General features: G+C 42.4%; 2 protein-coding genes across 5 annotated transcripts in view; both read left to right on the top strand.

The window, feature by feature from the left end:
* Window positions 1-9,414, top strand: part of GAS7 (growth arrest specific 7) — a 101,621-nt gene extending 92,207 nt beyond the window's left edge. For 3 of the 4 annotated variants that reach the window (XM_069872342.1, XM_069872344.1, XM_069872343.1), the window contains 4 exons: window positions 1,865-1,988; window positions 3,513-3,592; window positions 5,050-5,148; window positions 5,853-9,414. In XM_069872342.1, the coding sequence (XP_069728443.1) occupies window positions 1,865-1,988; window positions 3,513-3,592; window positions 5,050-5,148; window positions 5,853-5,966 (417 nt within the window). In that variant the 3' untranslated portion in view covers window positions 5,967-9,414. The remainder of the gene's footprint in view (window positions 1-1,864; window positions 1,989-3,512; window positions 3,593-5,049; window positions 5,149-5,852) is intronic. The other variant, XM_069872345.1, reaches the window with a different exon arrangement.
* Window positions 1-15,088, top strand: part of AANAT (aralkylamine N-acetyltransferase) — a 282,598-nt gene that overhangs the window by 25,855 nt on the left and 241,655 nt on the right. The gene's annotated exons all lie outside the window — the stretch shown is intronic.

Raw genomic sequence — 15,088 nt, forward strand, 5'->3', positions numbered from 1 at the left:
TCTGTTCTGTCACAAAGAACCACAGTGATTTGTGCAGAGTTCTTTCTGCTGTTAGTTGCTCTGCTGGGCCCCAGACATCGTTTGCTGCGTAGCTGAGATTTGGGCAACGAGGGGCTACAGGCAGGGCTAATGTGTTACTGCCAAACTGGCCTTATCTTTCATGCTTCCCTTCCCAGTTTGGGGTAATATGTTTCTAATACCTTTGATGAAAATACTCCTTGCTTGTGTGCATCTGGAAGTATTTTCTGTTGGGCTCAAAATTTAGAAAGCCTTGCCTTAGAATAGCAGCAGGGTCAGGCCAGAGGCTCGCCTGCATCTTCTCGTACCTTCTCATGCAGCGGCCAAAAGCAGATGGACAAGTAAGGCAGCTCCAACCTGGCCTGGCAAGTCACAAACCTTCTCTCAGTTCCCGTTTTCTGCACCTCACAGCAAACATCCTCACCTGGAAAACCCAAATTGCAGCAGGACCCTATTATCAGGGACTGTTCAGACGTGAACATCCACTCGTACCTGCAAAAACCTCTCGTATTGGGAACCGGGATGCCTGTATCTTGCCTGCCAAGATGCTTAAGCCGAGTGGTATCCTTATTTGGTTTGCTCTTGAGTATAAGTTGAAAAGGAAAATGCCTTGCTCGGTCAACCCAGGAGGTTGTTTGGGCTTTCATTAAAGATCAGAGTGCACATGAGAATTCGCCTGGGGCCAGAATTGCTGCAGAATGCACAAGGTTATTAGACTGCATGTGTGCAGGGAAGGCGTTTTTCTGCAAAACACTAAATTCTTCACAGTCATATCTGCAGAGAAACACAGTCCTCAGGAGGGATATTGAAAAAAAGGAATTTGAATAGCCTTGGGAAGGAGGAATGAAAAAAATAAAAAGGGAACAGCTATGCCTGCAGTGTGCCTGGTGAAGCACAGAGCTGCTCAGCAGAGCGCAGCTCCCTCTCGCGTCCTGCCAAGCGAGCACAGGGGCTTTCACACTGCAGCTTGCAGGCTGGTGTGACTGTAGGAAACTGCAAGGCACTGACAAAATGTAGTAGTCCAAATTTAGTTTTAAACAGTATAGCTGGATAAAGAACAAATATGACCTATTTTATGACAAGTCCATGCAAAACGAGTTATTTTTATTTTATGCATTTAGGCAACCTCAGCCAATGAGGCACATGTGGCAATGTCTATTTCTTTACTAATTTTTCAGTATAAGTTCAGTAATGATACTGATAAATCAGGTTTTGAAAGCCTGAAGTAGTTTAAAGTAGTTCAAATCATTTGTTCTGGCCAGGTCTCAGGTTCTTGATTTCTACAGTATGAACTGCTGGTTGTCATGGACCTGAATTAGCTTTTCTAATTAATTTTCTAATTTATTTTCTAGTCAGTTTTGAAGTCTATAAGTTCCCTTTGTCAGAGTTTCTGAGAAGTGTATCTTGAATCCAGAAATAAGTTTTGTAGGGCACTTGGAATTCTTACCACAATTTAGATCCAAAAAAGCAAATGGAAGAGATGTCTTGGTGATGGCGATTAAGACATTGGGAAGAAGCTCCAACTCCCCTTTCTTTCAGAAATACTGAGAAAGTTACTAAGAAACATGAAAGCCTGATGATGCCTTTTGTGCTGAGCTTTTCTAAGAACTTAAGAAGAGTTCAAATGCTTTTGTGATTTCTTGGTGACAACTTCCATATGGTGATAGGACACTTCTTTGAACACCATATGGTGTCCTAAGAACTTGAATCCCAGTTATGACCCAGTTTGATGCAGAGTCCCTGACTTCATACTGACAAATACTTGCCTGAAGGAGTCATAGATGGCTCAAAGTAGCTGGCAACTCTTTTCTTCTAAAACATGTGGCTCTTTTTTAATTACTCCAAGGCCCGGAAAGCTTTGACAGAGAGGCAGAAGGATCTGGAAATGAAAACACAGCAGCTAGAGGTGAAGCTCAGCAACAAGACAGAAGAGGAAATTAAGAAGGCAAGACGGAAGTCTACTCAGGCGGGTGAGTACTTGGGTCTGTCAGCAGCCAGAGGCAAGCACAGCCCTGCGGGTGGCAGGAACAAGATGGGATGCAACTGCCTGTCCACCCTTGTGTCTCTGATTTTTTAGTATTGCAGCTACAGAGTGAACCATGCTACAAAACAAGCCCATTTTTTCCAAGTCAGGCATCACAAAATGATGATTTTAATAATTGAGGTGAGAACAGTAAAAGTAGGGTGAATTGCCCTTCCTTTTTTTTTTTTTGTGACAGTGTGCTGAAATAACTGAATGTTTGTGATGCTGTCAAAGTCAGATTTAAAGAAGCTTGATGAAGATGTTTCTCCCTTGCATCATAGTTCCTTCCTCAGTTCTTTCCTAAATCACAGTCACCTACAGCTATGTGGGTGCCTGTTATGTTTTCCTATTACTGTCTTTTTCCTTGCAAGTGAACTTCTTGTTTTCTTTTCCACTGCTACTTAGTGATTAAAATGATTTTTGTTCAAGAGATACTGAGGATGTAGTACTGTGTGCTGTAATGTACCGAGGACACAGCTACTTGATGTGACTTGTACAGGTTTTACAGAGGCTCAAACCACTTCCACAGGGTCCATCAGGAACTGTTTTGAGAACTACAAAGCTGATACGTGCAGCTCTGTTAGTACCTTTGCTGAAAATATGTTTTAACTAGGGCTTCCATGTTTTGTCCTTTCATAGGCCCATTCCTTAGCAGAATGGTCCTTGATAGTTTAAAACTATCAAAGGCATTTAAAACTTCAGGATGGCCTGGGTGGGTTTTGAGAAGACCATTAGGGGAAGCGTAACTGAGCCTTATTTAAAGAAGAAACAGAATTCACTAGCTGGAAAGCAATAATTTCCAAGACATGCTTTCCAGATTTTCCACCCACCTTTCCCTCTCTGTCAGAGCAGAGTCCTGCAACAAAGGAAAAACTGAAATAATCGCAGCTTGTTACTGGCCTGAACACAGGAGAAAGCCAGAGCTCAGCTGGAATTCTGCATCTTTAGAAGCTGGAGAGTGTGTAGTGCGCAGCTGGGTTGAAGTTGCAAAGAAGCATCCCCTGATCTCAGACAGCTTAGACCTGATGCTTCACTCCTGTTTGAAACAGACCTGTCTTAAAATGCAGTCTCACCTACAGCATGCTACAGCAGCTTAATAACTCATTATCATTGATTTACCATTTTAATTATTTTAGGTTCTAGATACAACTTTCTGTCTATGACCATTTATTTTCTTTGCACTGAAGTAACTTGCTTTCATAGTCCTGGGCATTTTATAAGACATTACTTAATGCTCATATTTTCCTTTTAAAATCTTGTCTTTCCCTTCATTCTCTCTCATCCCAGTCACCTGGTCTTTCACCACCCATCAAGTACACGGTTTTGTTGACATTTTGGTGCATCTAACAAATGCCCTTTTGGCTACACCGTGACTGATCCTCAAACCTTCTGGGTTTCTCTACAAAACCTGAACCGAGCTCCCTACCACTGACTAGAAAAGACTCATGTGTTGCTATCTTGAACTTTTCAGGAGATGACCTGATGCGCTGTGTGGATCTTTACAATCAAGCCCAGTCCAAGTGGTTTGAGGAAATGGTGACCACCACTCTGGTACGTTACTGTGTGTAGCATCTTGCATGTATAACATTGCAAAATTGTAATAGCGTGCAACATTCATCACTCAGAGCTGTGCGAAGCAGTGGGAAAACTTGGGTGATAAATCCCCCCTTGTATTTCCTGTTCTCAGTTCTAAGAAAAACACGTAGCATTAGGGGAAGGAAGAAACAGCTGTTCCTTTGCAGAAGGCTTTAAACCAGTTCAGGGCCCTGTAGGGGCCAGAGCGCTGGAATTGTCCTTGGGAAAGATGAAGTAATACACAAGGAAGACAAGGAAAAACATGAGATCACATAAATCACTTAATACATTAATGAATTTTTGTTTTCCAAGATTTTATTTCATGAGGATTGCCAGCTTAGAAGCAGCATGCTTTAATTGCCCATTGTTCTGTTCCTCTGAAGATAACACAGGTCACAGTTGTCACCCTAAGGGCATGTACCTTTGGGGTGAGTCACCAAGATGCCAAGATACAGTTTTGATGTGCTGTATTTCTTGAAATACCCATACTTTGGCTTCAGGGCTTATGTCATTCCTTAGAGCTCTGGACAACAGCCAGTTGCTTTCAAAGGTGGAGAATAAAAACATCTTTTGCATGTAGTTTTCTCACTGACAAACACAAAACTGTAAACTCCTCCTAATAAGAAGCAGGGTTATAAATTACTCAGCGTTTGGAACTGTGTCAGTGAAATATTTAAACTGCAGTAAATAAAAGCAGATGAGTGAATGGAAAACCAGGAGGCAGAGAAGAGAAGGCGCTGGGGAGACTTTATAGCAGCCTTCCAATACTGAAAGGAAAGCTGGGGAGGGTCTCTTTATCAGGAATTGCAGGGATAGGATGAGGGGGAATGTTTTTAAGCTGAAAGAGGGAAGATTGAAACGAGATCTTTGGAAGAAATGTTTTCCTGTGAGAGCGAGGAGGCCCTGGCCCTGGTTGCCCAGAGAATTGCTGGGGTCTGCTTACTGCCAGCTGAGCAAGGTGGAGACTTGTTCTAGCTCGTTATCTGGTGAGGAGATAAAACTGCTCTTATAGGTGTCTGGTTAGACCAGGGGCTGTCAGAGTCATACACGCAACATGGTCTCCTCCTTCCCCAAGGAATCATCTTAATTTCTGGAGCTAGCAACAAAGCATGTAAAGCTTCATGCAGGAAACAGATTCCCTCTTGGTTGTGGCATCCCTGAAGGTAGTAGCTCCTTTCTCTGCCTTGGTTGTCTTAGTTTTGGAACGGGTTCAGCCTTCTTTTCTGTCATTAGGCTCAGGCTGAAGTGAATTCTGTTATTTGTTGTCTCTGATTCTCTGCAAACCAAAGGGTTGTGAACCACAGAGTTCAACTCCAAAGTGTGACCCTGGGGTAGTACCATACTGGCTGGCAATCTTTTGTGCATCATCCTTTCTCTGGACCCTCAAGCTCAGCTTTCGAGATAATTATGGGCTTGTTTTTCTTTGTGTCCAGGAGCTTGAGAGACTTGAAGTTGAAAGGGTGGAGATGATTCGACAGCATCTTTGCCAGTATACACAGCTGCGGCATGAGACAGACATGTTCAACCAAAGTGTAAGTCTGCTTTTTGTTCAGTCCCTTTGGTCTTCACTGCACTTCAGCTGAGCAGGACAGTCCTTATCCTGATCTAACTGACCCTCATCAAAAGGAGATGCATGCGGTCAGCTTGTTAGTTTGCAGCAGTGCCATACTGCCACATTCCTCCAAAACTCTCTGATCCTGGTTACATTTCATACTGCTGAATCACAGCTTTTTGCTGGGGAAGATAAAGAATTGAATTAAATTTGGCCAGCATGAACCATTATTTGCTCTCCCAGCATGATGCACTGCTCCTTGAGGTCGTCTGTTCTTGAGAGAAAGACGGTAAATAGTTTCACCGTTGGGGGAGGGGGTATATATATTTTTTCTTATTAGAAAACTTTCCTTGTTTTCAAATACTAAAATACAGGGAATGTATGCTGACCCCCGTATGTATTTGGCGTAAGGTACAGATGGCAGGACAGGAGTCAGGGACTGACTGGCCAGTGCCTGGCATTGCAAGCCTGTCTCTGTTTATTGTTAAAAGTCTGCCTCTTCTCCCTGCTATGAGGCTTCATGTCTGATCTGGCTGTTGTCCACTCAGTCTCATGTACATGCAGTTCTTACTTGTCTATAAATGCAACATAGGTGTTCTCGTAGCTGCTCTGCACTTCAGAGCAATGATTATTTCTGCTTGAAATGCGTTCTTGACATTTTGATTCTTGTTTTGTTCGTTTTAGACAGTAGAGCTCGTGGATCAGTTGCTTCGGAAAGTGGATCCTGCCAAAGACAGGGAACTGTGGGTAAAAGAACACAAAACTGGAGATATCCGACCTGTGGACATGGAAATATAGACTGATCTATAGTTGTATGTGATGAGTCCACTGAATTAACCAGGCTAATGTTTGTTTCTTCAGGGTCAGAAGAGCATAGGGAAAAGGTTGTTCCACTACCAGACACCTTGTAATTTATGCCTGTACTGGCTATCTCTGTTACATTTAGTCTTTAAAATGGTCCTCATTGTGCTAAGCCTTAAGCACCAGACATTCCAGGGTGAAGAAACCAGATGTGTGCTTCCCACCAGAGGTTCCCAATTGCACGCAGCTTCCAGAAGAAATCTGCTTTCTGGTACAGAGAGTGCTCTGTTCTTCAGTGACTTTGTGCTACATCCCTTGCATGACTATCTTTATACAGTATGTTAAAACAACCACACAGCGAGCCTCTGGCCAGCAAGTAGATAACAGTTTGAATGTGACACAGGAGGCAAGGAGGTCTTGATCATGAATCCCAGGTGTGTTACTGACTGCTTTCATGGCCATACGCAATTCAATTAACTTTTCTGGCTCCACCATCTATAAAATTTGCATATCTTGCAGCAATGTTGTGCATTCATCTCTTTCATACAGTTTCCCACTATGGCAGTGAAGTGATGGCCCTTCTCCCAAAATCTATGGAGTAGATTCCTGTTCTTCCTGTTTTATACTCCCTCTCAGGGATACATAAACCCATTATCATCATGATTTCTGTTCTAGGAAGATCAATAAGTTTGGAAGTGTTACCATCACCGTTATTTATCAGAAAGGACTTGGTTGTGCAATACCTACCTCATGAGCTGTCTGAGTGCCCTCAATGACAGAAAGAGGTTGTATACCAAGGAATAAATGAGATGTTCAAAACTTGTCCTGCTTACACAAGGTGTTTCCTCACAGAACCTCCTCAAAGACAGTCCTCTAACTTATTTGGGATCCAGGTTTAAATTGCCCTTTGTTGGTTCCTTCAGGTGAATATCGCAGTCTTTAGCTGTCTTTAATTAGCAAGTTTGTTCAGCTAAATTGTGGGGTTTATCTTTTTAGAGCCTGATTTTCAAAGGAGCCATGAGTCTGTGATGCTAGATTGCATTAAGTGTAGATGTAGGTGCCCAGCACTTATGCACCATCAGATTCTTAACCTTAGGTTTTTCCTTTGTTATGCTTATTGCAGGCTGCCAAAAATTCAACACTCTTCTTGGCACTGAGTGTTATATAGTTTGGAGACTGGTTTTGAAAAGATATTAGTTTTCTTCTCTTGCTATTATTTCTGATTGATTATTCTGTGCTGCTGTTGATATATTTTTCAGCATTTCATTTAATGCCAAGATTCTTATGATTCTTGCTTTAGATCCAGCAGAAACCTTGATTCTCACCACTGTGGCCTTTACTCGGTGTTTACTGTATTGTTATCTGCAATTTCCCAAACTGTTCTATTTCATTTGATCCACAATTATGCTCTAATTTATCTCATTGTTGCCATCCTCTTTTTTTCCCCAGCGCCGAAATTGCATCCTCCTTTTGTTCTACTACTCTTGAGTTTTGTTAACTAGCCTCAAAGTGCTTTGATAAAGTCATCGAGAATTGCTGTTACCCTTTATAAATGCAAACTGAGATATAGAGAAGTCTTATCTGGAAGACATTTTTAATATTGCTGCAGTGATTATTTTTCTGGTTTGTTATTTTGAAGTGAATTCTGTTTGTGTTTTCCTGTTGTTCCTTTCTCCTCAACCATCTTTTTTACCGGTATAGATTGGTTCTTGTCTTGCAAATGCTTCCACAAGCGACTTCTCTGCTGTGTCATTACCCTTTCTAAACCTTTGTATGTTGGCAGGTGCAATGCCATCACCGCTGTGTGCTTGGGATCACTGTTGCAGGTGTGACACCTCCTGCACCGCACTTCCATTACGTGCTTCTGAATTTGCGACTAATATTTTATTCTCAGTGTTGGAAGCACCTCGCACACTCTTACGTAGGTCGGTCTCTTCTGCAAAGACGGTTGCAATACAAAGGAAATGTGGTTTCCCTAAGCATCGCATAATCCTTGAGCTCAGTTAAAGTACATACACATGCTTCTCCTGACTCCTCTGCTGCTGCACAGGCAGGGAAGTTTCATGGTGATCTCTCTTTTTCTGTCTTCCTATTGATTCATTCTCTGTCCTGTTGTGGGTTTTTTTGGCATTCCAATGTATACTTTTCCGATCTCTACCATGCACTTTGTAGGACAGGCACTTTTTAAACCAAAGGTGCAGGGTGAGCTTTCGAAACTTCAATGGCCAAAAATAACTGGAGCACTTAAGAGCTGCATCTCAGGTCAACCCCTGTATTCTAAGCTGTACTGTAAATTAAAATGAGCAATCTTGACGACACCTCACTGCATTCTTGGTTTGATTGCGAAACCAAGCTAGTTGTGCACTTTATACAGTATTCTCCTTAATAAGTATTTGAAATAATCTGTTATCAATTACACTTTATTTTTTCCCCTTTCTTTAAAGATGTTTATTACTTTATCTATTTTGGACTGGCAATACTGTCCATTAGCACAGGTTTCTCTGAGGACTGAAATGTATTTTGGTTCCTGTACAGAGTTGTGTTCGAGCTGCTCTCAATTCTCAATTGTATTTTATGGTAGATTTTTTTCCCTCTTTTGTTTTATTTCCAGACAGTTTTCCTACTAATAGTTTTTGGTCCATTTGAAATGTTGCAGGAATGCATGAGCTGCACAGAACAATAATTCTCTTGATGGACTCTATCTCTTTTTTGCTTCAATAATCTGAGGAGAGCACTTTTACCTGGCTGTTAATCTTTACCAGACCCAGCAAACTCTGGCGTGGTGCTGCTCTGCAACCGATGAGAGACTTGCTCTACAACAAGCCTTCTACCTGTAATCAGTGAAAGTGCTGGGGAAGCTTTGCTGTTGCTTGTAGACCATTTCCAGCTTATTTCCTGCAAAAGATGATATTCTTTTTTGATACAACGCTGCAGAGAGTAGGATCAGTGTTACTTGGCTCATTCACTTCTCTGGCTGATGGATCCTGCACAGTGTGATGCTGTACAAGTCAGGGAGTGTTAGGTCTCCTTTGCATCTGAACAAACAGTGTCTCTAAGGAAGGTAGTGGCGTATTTGAATGAAAGTACAGATGCCTGTCCTCATGATTGTTCCTAGCTGCCAACTTCAGGAGTTTCAGCATTGCTCTAGTCATCTTCCATTGAGCTGCAAATTGCAGCTGAATAACGGTCTTTTCTCATGCAATAGCCCCTCCTAGACAGCTTCTTCTCTGAAGTAAGATCAAGCTTTGTGTCTTGTTAAAATAACTAGCTGTGAAAAGCATGATGGTATTGCAATGTAAATGATTAATAGGAATAGGAAAGCAAGTCTCTTGCCCCCACAGGTACTGAGCCTAAGGGTCACCTCATTTTGTCTGGCAGGTGTGCTCACACACTTGATGCAAGTTTTTGCTGGTTTAGTCACTGCAGGTGTCAGTCTTTTCTTGTGTGACCAGACTGTTACATGTTCATAGGGCTCAGTGGTCACAGAGGGGAAGCTGAGCTTTCAGATTAGTACTGTTGGCTTTCACCTGAAAAAGTACAATTAGTGGGATTTTGCATCTGGTTCTTATTTCATAGCTCTGTTTGCTGGGGTCTTTGTTCAAGCCCACAGTGTCTCAGGAGTCACGCTGCCCCTGCGGAGCTCCATCTTTGTCTAGGCGATGCTGTCATATTCTTGTCTCATGCTGTCAAGCCTCTGGCTCCCTCATGATCTGTGCTTCAGCCAGAGCTTTTTGGGCCTTGTCTGAGCTTAAGGGTTTCATGAATTCCTGTGGCTTTGAATCTGTTGGGTGTCCTGACTCCAGTGCCAGAGCTGGCGAGGTGCTTGCCAGCTGTAACCTCAGCTACTGTACAGAATGAGAACAGTTTATTCATCATCCCTACCAGCAAGCCTATGTCTTCAAAGCCATCTTCTGGCATAGTTTTCTCAACAGAGTCCCCCCATTGGAAGTCTTGCTCTAAGGTCTTCTTTCAGCTTGTTTTCCAGAACTCATTCTGGATCCAGTGCTGTTGGCTAATTCCTGGTGGAGGTAATGAGCTAAAAGCGATGAGTCCTTCACCATGTGGGCCAAGTGAATTCTTCCCCCATTGTTGGCTAGATTATAGTTGCTTTCATAGAGCAACATCCAAAAAGGCCTAACTTTTACATTTCCAGTCTGTTCCAGTTTCGCTCACATCTGTAACTCCCATTTGTTCATCACTTCTAAGTGCTGAGCATCTTTTGAAAGACTTCAGCTGTTCCATTATAGGAATGTTTTTGCATTATTTGACACTGGGGTATTTAGGGATAGCTTTAATTTTTTTTTAATGTGTTAAAACATTGGAACAGCAGTGAAAGCCATGATGAAATCCCTGTTATGTTCCTAGAACACTTTTCCCCCTCTGCAGCCCTGCCTGAGCTCCTGGAGGGGAGCTGCGCTCCTCCTCATCTTGCACAGTTCCGATGAACACTGAAATTGCTTCTTTCTTTCATAACAGGCAGCGTGCAAACTTGTGCTCTGGTTCTCTTTACCGTTCATTCATCTGCACAGTTTCACATTGCAGAATTATCTGCTTTTTGTCTAACTGACAGCCCCATGCTGTAATGTCAGTGTGTGTAGCCATCTCGTGACACTGAACTGCACTCAAGATCACCCCTTTTTTTGTTGTTTTCTGGGGGTTGGTTTTCTTCCTAGCAGGAATTTTCTGCAAAGCATTGTCAGGAAACTTTCACATGCTGAGTAGCAATCATAATTTCTCAGACTTTCTCAGAACCTTTTTAAATTCGTCCTGGTTTTAATGTTATTATTTAAATATTTTCTGCACATTAGACTCTGTGTAGAAATGCACCCTCTTCTTTTCACCTGCTCTTTGGAAGCGCTTGGCACTTGGAAGACAGCAAGGAACATGTAGGTGACAAGAGACTTTGAAAATCAGGCTAACAAATAGAAATGTACAAGCCTCTATTTTCCTTCATTGTTGAGTACATGTATAAGATAAACATTAAAAAATGAAAACCTGAAATACTTAATGTACAAGACCTAGCTGCTATATGTGCAGTCCCCAGAAGCTCCACAAGTAACCCTGTATTCAGCTATGACAGGAGAACAGCTCTAAAGCATGGGACTACAGCTCACTTTCTAATTCAGCTGTAAACACCCAAATCCAAAATTAAATAAGTGAAAAAGGAGCTCTGTCATCTATTGCTTCAGTCACACACAGGGAGAAGAAGAGCTCTGCTTCCCCAGGTGTGTCCTTCACTATCAAGCACCTTAAGTAATCCAGACCAGCACCTTGAAGGTCACCCTGGAAAGAGTAGATGTGACTTCTTGGTGTGATCAATTAATGGTTTCCTTCTGAATTGAAAACTTACTTGCTATTTTATAGTAGCTAGTGTGCTTTTTTTGCACTAAGTGCAGCCTGCAGGGTCTGTTCCCAGAGGTGGCAGTCAGAGTCTGGGCTCCTGGAGGCGATCCTGGTCACCCATATGTTTCTGCTTTGTGAGAACTAACTAGGTCTTCAAAAGACAGAGTTGAAAAGGCAGCTTTGAAAATAATGAGCTTTCCTGATCACACACCTTTCTGGGAAGCCTGTAGGCTTTTTACTACCCAGCATGGGTTGAAATAGGAGTACGAGGTCTCAGAGGTTGTCGAAGCATTGCTCTGAGTGGTTCTTGCTGTGTGGGCATTGCTCCTGTATTCGTGCAGTAGTAGGGAACGGCCAATGGGCATCCTTCGCACAGCAGAGCTGATTGACATTTTACTAGAGGAGCCTGCTGGTCACATTTAACTTTACCAGGTGGGCAGCAGTCATGAGAAGATTCGAATTAAAAACAAGCACATAGGGCAGGGAAATATTTAGCTGCCCCAGTGGTGTTTGAGCTTCTTGATACGAGGCACCTGTCTCCCTCAGACCCTGGCGGGGCCAGTAAAAGGCTCATTACTCTCCAAATTCTGCTTAACACGTGAAACTCTGCGATGAAACGTTCCCTTGTATTTATTGCTTGATACAGGGCTCTCCAGCTAGCACCTGGTTGTGCCTGTGGGAGACCAGTAAGTGGTAATGCCACACTGGTGACTGCAGACTGGATTTTGGCCTTTGGCAGCGCTATGGTGTCCTGCGTCCTTGCACTGAACTGACCATAAGTCAGGCAGAGATATGTCAGCCCTGGTGTGAAGTTATTCTCCAGGAGCTTGGAGCACACCGTCTTTCTGTTGCATAATGGTGATGAAGTCTTTCCCATCATCAAATCCTTGTCTTTTCCTCAAAAGCACCATTGTATAAATAACATTGATTACTTTGTCTTATAGTAGATCTTACTCATATAGATGTGCATCTTTGAGTTCTTATTTTCTCCTCTTCATTGTCACTGTAGCCAACCCTCCATCGCTGAGATACACCAGTTTTCAGGATCTTTTCTTTGCTTTTGAATTTTCATAACACATCTCTGTTGCTCAAATGTGTTGACCAACCTTCATGAATTTGGATATTTTCTGAGAGTGGTAAGTGCATGCTTTTTGGAGGGACTCTTTTGGTGTTTGTTTTGGATTTTTCTTACTAGCCACTGGGTTTGGAAGTGCAATGACTCCTTTTTCTGCTAGTCACAGTTTGTTTTTTTTTCTTCCTGGACTTTTTTTTCTGAAGGGACCAACACACAGCACAATTTGACTTCAGTTTCTAACCCCATGCATTCCTCAAGGCAGAAACCTTTTGTGCCTAATGATGCATCTGATTCTAAGAACACTGCATGGATAAAATCTGTCATAAACCAATAAAAAGTAAGTCTTAGGTTAACCATCTAATAATTACCAAAAAAAATCTGCAACTTTGAAACATTCAAATTTAATTCCCTCAACTTACATTAAGTTGAACTATTTCAGGTGTGTCATAAAGAGACAGACTCAGTGGATATTCAGAACAAAAGCTTTTCAGCTGCTGTAGTCAGGTCAGCGAGTGGACAAGATGATAATTTTGAATATATGCAGTCTTTCAGGGCTACTGACTTAACAAGTAACTGAGTAATGGCTTGTATCACAACCCTACTAAAATTCTGCTAGTCGTTCCCCTTGAAGTGCCTCTTTAAATTCCATCTGCTTCAAGCAGGTCAAATACACAGACTCACGCCCAAATTTCCTAAGCACAGGAGCAGCCAGTATGCGCAGGTCTGTGCAGGATTCTCAATTTTCCTTCCTTGTCCTGCACCGTGCGCTCTTTTAGGACATCCCCACCTCCCACAGACCTGCCTTTGTCTCACTTATCATTTCCTGTCCAGCACGGTTATCTGAAATTCTCAATGCTGAAAACGGAGTAGGACACGTTAGACATAAAAGTGACTGCATTGAAGGAGTGTTACTAACTTAATCTTCTGACACATCCTTCAGTATAGGGGTTTCACTAGAATAAGCAGAGAATTCTGCATAAAAACAGTTGAGTAACTGGCATTTATGACCTAACTTGGGCTTTATTGTGTAAAACAAAATGCCAACTCTGTTTTTTAAAGCAATTGCTGAGAAGAAATTTGCTGGTACTGGAAGTCTAAAGCTGAACAGTGATTTCAGGGATCTCACCATCCCCGTGATGTGACAATCTTAGCCATTTGAATTTGGGAATGCTTGACCTGAACTCCCTTATTCCTTCGGAGGTTTTTGGTGTGATGGCTGAGATTTTCAGAATAACTTAAGGACTGTGGATGTCCATTTCCCACTCTCTTCCTCCAGCAGGTCAAATCACTCTTTAGGGACAGCAACCTCTGTCCGTTATGAAAAAAGCAGGTACTGGTATTGGACAAATATTTTTTCCTCCTCCTTAGATGGTTTCTTTTCTTCCGGCAGCCCAAGACAGTGTGAAAAATCCACCAAACAGTTTTACAGTCATTCTAACAGCAGGGATTCAAAGGCAGGCCAGATCACCAGTCATACACTAAACCAGAGTTTTCTACTAAAATGAATTTGCTTATTTGGTCCTTTTTATGTAACTTTTGCTAAATACTTCTAAATTTCTAGGAAAGTTGTCTTTGCCAGTACTAATGACTTATTTTTAAAGATTTTTAACCAAAATTTTGTAACTTTCCATAAACGTTGGCTGAGTAGACCCCTTAAATTGTTTATGTATTACACAGCCTCTTTCTGGGTAACTCGTAAACCTTGGATCATTGTGAGAATTACAGGATGGCTTTTGTTCCATAAGGATACATGAAGGAATCACTTACTGAACTTAAGAAGCTGAATGCAGAAAAGATTTAAGGGGCAGATCTTCAGCTCGGGTAAACTGGCAGATTTTGGTGGAAGCTACTTTATGTCAGCTGTGGATCTTGTCCTTCAGTGTTGAAGGCATTTCCTATACATAATTTTTCTGTCTTACTGTAAAACAATTTCATATGGTTAAACTGTATTTTCCTATATTGTTCTGCAAGTTTATATGCACCACAGTGCTCATCTCATCTCCTGTAAAATAAACTGTACAGACACATTAAGCATGGAATTGTCTACCCGGTTGCTTTTTCTTCTACCAAAGCCACATACCTTTTGAATGCAGTGTCATCAGAGAAGACTTGGGGTGCCGTGTGCCTGTGTACCACTGTGTAATCATAGACTCATAGAATGATTCGAGTTGGAAGGGACCTTAAAGATCATCCAGTTTCAACCCCACTGCCAGGGGCAGGGACACCTGCCACAGGATCAGGGGGCTTAAGGCCCTGTCCAACCTGGCCTTGAACACCTCCCTTTTCAGATCTTTGCGTGGGATCCAAATGAGTACAGTCACTACAATTTCATTTTTATTAGGAGATAAGTTTAAGAAACTCCTGTATTTAAATGGTTTTGTTTCTTAAGCGGGCAAGCTGGCCATGACTGGGGAGGGACTGTTCACAAGGCTTGTAGTGACAAGACTAGGGGCAGTGGGTATAAACTGGAGAGGAGCAGAGTTAGACTAGATATAAGGAGGAATTTCTTCACTATGAGGGTGGGGAGGCCCTGGCACAGGTTGCCCAGGGAAGCTGTGGCTGCCCCATCCCTGGAGGTGTTCAAGGCCAGGTTGGATGGGCCTTGGGCAGCCTGATCCAGTGGGAGGTGTCCCTGCCCAGGGCAGGGGGATTGGAACTGGATGGGCTTTAAGGTCCCTTGCAACCCAAACTATTCTGATTC

Source organism: Phaenicophaeus curvirostris, chromosome 19 (assembly GCF_032191515.1).
Source record: "Phaenicophaeus curvirostris isolate KB17595 chromosome 19, BPBGC_Pcur_1.0, whole genome shotgun sequence".
In the NCBI taxonomy this organism is placed as follows: domain Eukaryota; kingdom Metazoa; phylum Chordata; class Aves; order Cuculiformes; family Cuculidae; genus Phaenicophaeus; species Phaenicophaeus curvirostris.